Raw genomic sequence first — 6,702 nt, 5'->3', positions numbered from 1 at the left:
TTCCCCGGGAATATCACTACCTCTACCCACACCACACTGGTGTGTCTTGTGGCTAGGACGTTAAAGTTACACTTGTCTCTCTTGTCCTCATCGTCACACGAAACCTCGTTCCAGGCACAGTGTATCGCCTAGCTTCCCAGTCCGACTTTCAGGCACCGCCTTCTTCTGCGGTCCCACCTATCAGTCCCTCAGACGAAGCGCCCTCTGCCATTCACACCTGCCACCTCTGTAGGGAAAAGCAACACCTGGACCGCCAAGGCGTCATCTTTGCTCCCAAGGAATGTGCACTCTAGAGACGAAGAAGGACCAAATACATAGATAATATGGTACAGGCAACTGAATTTACTTAACACAGTCCACCTGGGATTCAGGGAGGACTTTCTGATGCCTGAGTTTTAAAGGAAGGTGGCCTTTACCCAGGGAGAGAAGGGTGGGATCCCCAGGTGGGAAAGCTAAATCAGTATAAGCGAAGTCACTGAGGGATGAAACAATGTGGAATCTGCCAGACCCGCAAGAATTTTGGCCATCGAATTTAAAGGCAAGTTCCAAAATATCAAGGAACATAGCAGTAGAGGTGGGGTGGACCTGGGTTATGAAGAAGGGCCTAGTAAACCATGCAGAGAAGCTTCAATTAAGTCCTCTACGCAACAGGAAGTACTGAAAGCTTTTTGGTTGAGTTTTGTCGTCATTTGTGTTTTAGGTAAATTACTCTGGTTTGCAATACAAAGGATAACGCTGGAATATCACAGTCTAGATGAGGAATTAAACTGGGGCAATGAGGGTAGGATTGAGAAAGTAAAATCAGCTCTGTTAATAATCAGACTGTGATGTATACAGACAAGGCCAGAGACAAGACCAAGAAGAAAATGCTTCTCTTCAGGACATACTGCAGCGGCAAAATGATTAACAACCCCCATCTTTCTAGTGATTGGGTAACTTCCTTGGCCTACCTTTGTTCCTCTCTCTTCCAATTGACAATCACTGAGCTACCCAGTTACTAAACTGCCCCTGCTTCTCCTAGTCCCTCCTTGGAATCATTCAGCAGCCACCCAAAGCCCAAAGTGCATAGAGCCTTGCCCTGCTCCCTCTTACACACTTGGAACAACACACCTCCGAGCTGACCTTGTCCAGTTCAGTGCGTCAGTAATTATGGTTACAGGCTTTGGAGTTGGACAGACTGGGAAACTCAAGCCTTGGCTCTCTGATCTTGAGTAAACTCCTTAATGTCTAGTCCCTGGTTTTCTCATCTGTAAAAATCAAGGTAGTGATGACAGTTCCCAAATGCGTGCTATATGTTGGCATAGTGCCTGGCAATAGTGTCTCTGACACATTATCTGTTATATCATCATCATCAGTGTGAATACTCCCCTATTCCCTCAAGAGTGGGTTGATACTTGTCCTGTGTATACTCCTAGCTCACGTATTTCACCTTTTATAACACCTCTCACGCTATATTCTTTGTGGCTTTCACAAAGCTGCTTCTTGCACTAAATCTTAAACTTGAAGGTGGAGACTTGGTGGTTATAGCCCCTAACTGGAGAATGCCCTGACGGGCAAAAAACGTTGCTGTACAAATGACCAATTTTGCTGGTCCCTGGGACCAGGACTTATGATGCCATTCTGAAAGTGTCACTGTTTGGATTGTTGTTTGGACTGCTGTAACATTGCTTATGAGTTAGACCAGACTTTCATGTGAGAGCAATAAAGTGAGAATGTCTTCTGTGAACATGCTCCTACTTTAAAAAGGATACAGATTTCGATTTTATTAAAAAATTTTTTTTCAGTGTTTATTTTTGAGAGAGAGAGAGAGAACGAGGGAGGGGCAGAGAGAAGGAGACACAGAATCAGAAGCAGACTCCAGGCTCTGAGTTGTCAGCACAGAGCCCGACGTGGGGTTTAAACTCGTGAACTGCAAGATCATGACCTGAGCCGAAGTCAGATGCTTAACTGACTGAGCCAGGCAGGTGCCCCTAGATTTTATTTTATTATGATTTACAAATGAATGTAAATCTCCTTTTATAGGAGTTAGACATTTATCCTCAACAATTAACCACTGAATTCATTTTCATGAACAAGCTTGAATTGCTCAAATTAACTTCATTACAGAAGTTATTCTAAAAGCCAATTTCATTTCAAACTGTAGTTACGCTCATTTGAATTCAATAAATCATAAGATAAAAATGAAGTATGTAAAAATTTAGTGCAAAGGTACATTCTACTATAATATCCTGATAAACAGAACAAAGTTATCTTTATTCTGCAACATAACATGTATTTTTCTTGGTTCCTGATATGCAACATCTACTTATTCTCAGGTATGTACATTGCAGTTTATCCCCCCTCTATGGGAAAATGCCTAAATTTTAATTTTACATCGTCAGTAGAAAATAGATGATTATCTTCAAAAAGTTAAAGTTTTTTAACTTATGTAGATGATGTCATAGATACTGTTATTAGTACATATGAATCTTAGTTATTATAACATGACCAAAGAATGATCCATAAATGTATCTCACATTTATTGCAAGCATAAAGAGAGAGCAAGAAAAAGCAAGAATCTACTCTCTGAAAGCCAGGCTGGTACTCTTTCAATTAATTTGGTTTTTTCTTGCCCTCGTAGGACTGTGGTACGAGGATTCATGGAACGGTCAATGCAGAAATTCTCAGGAAAGAACATTTAATTTCTCACCTACTATTAATTTCAGTATGAGTCACTAGATTTATTCAGGGACATAGAATGGGATCTCAACTCCTCTCTAACTGTCATCATTGCTATACCAAGGGCTTTATATATTTTCCAGAGTATATATATGTTACCTAAGATAGCAAAATAAAATACTTGATGTATATTAACATGAAAAGTGCATGCAAATCTATATTTGTACAACTGATTGAAAGAGGAACAAACTATGCAGTGCTAGCGCTTATTACTCGATTCTTTCCTCTGGTGGTAGGTTCTAAGCAAAAAACTGCTGGTGGTTTGAGAAAATGTGGTGGTGAGTCCATATCGGCACCCAGGACCCAAAGCAAAGTACTATTTCTGAAGAGTGGTTGAACTCAAAAAGCAAGAATCAAAATGTACGAAGGGACAGAAAGGGTCTTAGTCTCTTTGGGTTGTTTATTCCTCACAGTTCTAGAGGCTGGAAGGCCAAGATCAAGGTGCCAGCAGATTCAGTGTCTGGTGAGAACTTCCTTTACTGGCTCATTGGTGGCCATCTTCTTGCTGTATCCATCCTCACATGGCAGAAGGGGTGAGGGACCACTCTGGGGTCTCTTTTATAAGGGCACTAATCCCATCATGAGGCACCACCCTTATGACCTACTCACTTCCCTAAGGCCCCACCTCCTAACACCATCACGTTGGGGGTTAGGTGTCAACCTATGAATTTGGTGCAGGAGGGACATAAACATTCAGTTCCTAACAAGGATGCATTACTATTTATATGTAAAGAAGCCAGTATTGTTTAGATGCACTCATTATATGGTAAAATTAGAGCCTATTCGCTTAAAAAACAATGATATCCAAGTAAAATTTTATGGGAAAGAATTTAACCAATAAAGTTGAATAAAGAAGACAGTAAAATGTTAAGGACAACACGTATCAAGTAAATAGTGTTGGTTCTTCTAGTGACACAGAAAAATACCTAAAATGATTACAATACTGTAATTTTGCTAACACACCAAAAGAAATGTGTCCCCCAGTGAGCAAGGGAAAGGTATCGTCCTAAACTTTTTTGAGGTGAATGCCTGCTTCAGAATAGGCAATTTTACCCTAATCCATGTAGGCTCACAGAGGAGAAAAGGGTTGGCAGTTTCCCCTACTGGTGATATCAGCAGATTGTGCACTAATTTGACAGAAAGAGGTGAGCTGAAGAGTGGGTGGTTTTTGTTTCCTGCTTTTCTAATAAATCCGTTACAAGTTTTCCAGTCACTTTCATGGTAAAGTCACTACATGGTAAAGGATGTCTCGCTAGTTTTATAGACATCTTACATATTGGAAAAAAAAAACTAATAGGAAGAAAAAGCCATTCAATATTAATATTGTAAAGAAAGGGTTTTATTATAGTATTTAATGAAGATAAGCAGCAATGTTAATACAAAATTCCTTCTCAAGGACATTTTGCCCCTTGCTGTTTAGGAAGGTACAAGTAAAACACTTTTGGAGGCACAAAAGACACAACATTTCTTGTTAGGGTGTATCAGTTGCCCCGGAATCTGCCAGCCCCTTCGGAGCTCAGATGACTAAGGCACCGAGGAAAAGAAACACACCTCCCCAAGGCGGTTTCCATGTAACCTCCGCAGAGAAGGTGAGCAAGAATTGATCATGCGAACCAAGACATGGTTGAGAGCGAGAGGGTGCTGTTAATAATCACACCAAAACACCAGGTGCAGGTGAATCAGGAGTGGCAAGCTGGGACACACCCAATAAAGACATCCTCTGTAGCTCTAAGAAGTAAGGGCAAGTCGGATATTGGTGCACTGGTTCTCACTCCAATTTGGAAGACTCACTGCAATAGAATTTTGCACAAAGACTTTGTGAGAGGCCTAGGAGGGAAGCCCTGTGCTCTAGAAAATGCATATCGTGTGTGTGTTTACCCTTTTAAAGATAACTATGGTTTGAACAGATCAATTAGATAGTTAACATAAACTTTTCCCCTCGCATTTATCTTTTTAAGAATTTTATTCATTTTCTTCCAGAGAAGGCGTGTACTCTAGAAGCAAATGCCTTCACCCCCTCCCTTTAAAAACAAAACAAAAAAATTATTTATTTATCTGTTTGTTTATTTATTTTTTAGAGAGAGAGGGAGAGAGACGATCTTAAGCGTGGCACAGGGCTCCATCTCACGAACCGTGAGGTCATGATGACCTGAGCTGAAATCAAGAGTCTGATGCTTAACGGACTGGGCCACCCAGGAGTGCCCCCTCCCTTTTTTAAGAGCAGATATCCATCCCCCCCGCCCAAAACTCACATATACAACTCCATCCCTCTTTTTCTTCTACTGAATGTATTATTTATTTTTAACTGTGGTAAGATACACATAAAATTTACCATCTTAAACTTTTTCAGTGTATAGTTTAGTAGTGTCAAGTCTACTCATCCAACCCTACCTTGCAGATCAGATGACTAGCATACTAATGAAAGAAAGACCACCAGTAAATTCAGTATTGAGTTTGAACACAGGCTTATAGGCAACTAGAAACATTCCAAGATATTTACAAGCAAAGGCAACAATGGCATGGATTCCCCCAAATACGTAGAATTCTCTAGATTTTAGCCTGTTAATTTTCTCTCCTTATTACTGTAGCAGAAGTCATTTAAACCATTATATTAACTGGGAGATTTATGTTGAGCACCTGCCTTGCACAGAACCTCAACTCATGAAATAAAGGTCAGGCAGTTCTCAAGGAAAGCCATGATAGTTCTGTCATTGTGGAAAATATTATATTCTAAGAAACAATGTACAAACAATGCAAAATAACACTATAAACTATAGACTATTATATTACTAGTCTTTTGAAAACGATGCCTGTAAATAAAGCATGATAGAATTTTAAATTCTAGGAACTTCAAGCATTTTCTTTAAAATGCTCTGTATATGCTTTCTATATGATCAGGTCTTGAGGTAAAATATTTGATCTTCAGAAGTGCAAAAGGATTCCCCGTTATAAGTAAATTCTTATTTTCTTAGAACTACAAAATATTTTCTTCTATGTCATAAATTGATAGTAAGCATATCATGTACTAGGGATAACAACTAAAGATCAGGCAAATATACTTGTTGAGAAGGCTTTAGAAAAGAATATACATTCAGATTTTGAAATAAAATATCCCTAAAACCATGGCCAATGTTCAGCTAGCCAGGAAGTACCAGTTTGGGCGCTGGGGCCATTTCTGAAAGGCCTGCATTCTGGATGGTCAGTGTCTGCACCTTACCGGTGTTAAATATTTTGATTACCATCACTACTTACAACTCTATAGAGTTACTAACTAATAAACATAAAAAGACAACTAATAAACATAAGACAACTCAGAAATATAGGACATAAAAAGACATTACGATTACCAACAGGTTGCTGAAGGACAAACTTGTGTCTCTTACTGCCACATCAGTGTTAAACATCATTATCAATAAAAGTTAAGAACTTCTTTACCAAAGAGCTTTCTTCAAAGACTGAAGGAGCACTGCCACACCAAGAAATGCGCATCTACAATTATTATTAAATGTAGGCGTTTAGAACACTCCAATCAGCAATCTCTAAAAAGCTAGTATGTATTCATTAAAGCAAAGTAGTGCCTAGATATGAGTGTCTTAGGGAGTTGCTTGGCTAGTTGAAGGCTGGGGTTTCGCTTGTATATTCAGTACGTAATCGTGACGGAAGGAAGAGCGGACAGTGCGATTCATTAGGGGCTGAAGGGGGCGGAAATTGTCCACCATTCTTTTCTCTTTCTCCCCCTCCGAAGTGAAGAGCAGGGTCCGAAACTGCTCAAGCTAGAAATAGAAGTAGGAAGCATAAATGATTTCAATGGCGTAACAGTTTAACTTCATGAATAAATTACTTTTATTTTTACAATTCCAAAACATTCGTCTAAAACTAGATACAGAACAACTTATTTCTGGTTAGGAATACCTTCACTACTAGACAGGGAATAAAATGTATGAGGAGGAGGGTAACAGGAGGTGGTGAAGCCAGCAGGGTACT

The 6,702-nt window shown here is 39.6% G+C and overlaps 1 protein-coding gene across 3 annotated transcripts in view; it reads right to left on the bottom strand.

Moving 5' to 3' along the window:
* Positions 1-4,035: 4,035 nt before the first annotated feature.
* CA5B (carbonic anhydrase 5B) overlaps positions 4,036-6,702 on the bottom strand; it is a 52,129-nt gene continuing 49,462 nt past the window's right edge. For all 3 annotated transcript variants that reach the window (XM_049643491.1, XM_049643492.1, XM_049643490.1), the window contains one exon: positions 4,036-6,491. In XM_049643491.1, the coding sequence (XP_049499448.1) occupies positions 6,312-6,491 (180 nt within the window). In that variant the 3' untranslated portion in view covers positions 4,036-6,311. The remainder of the gene's footprint in view (positions 6,492-6,702) is intronic.

Source organism: Panthera uncia, chromosome X, assembly GCF_023721935.1.
Source record: "Panthera uncia isolate 11264 chromosome X, Puncia_PCG_1.0, whole genome shotgun sequence".
In the NCBI taxonomy this organism is placed as follows: domain Eukaryota; kingdom Metazoa; phylum Chordata; class Mammalia; order Carnivora; family Felidae; genus Panthera; species Panthera uncia.
This window is presented reverse-complemented; position numbering and strand designations above follow the sequence as displayed.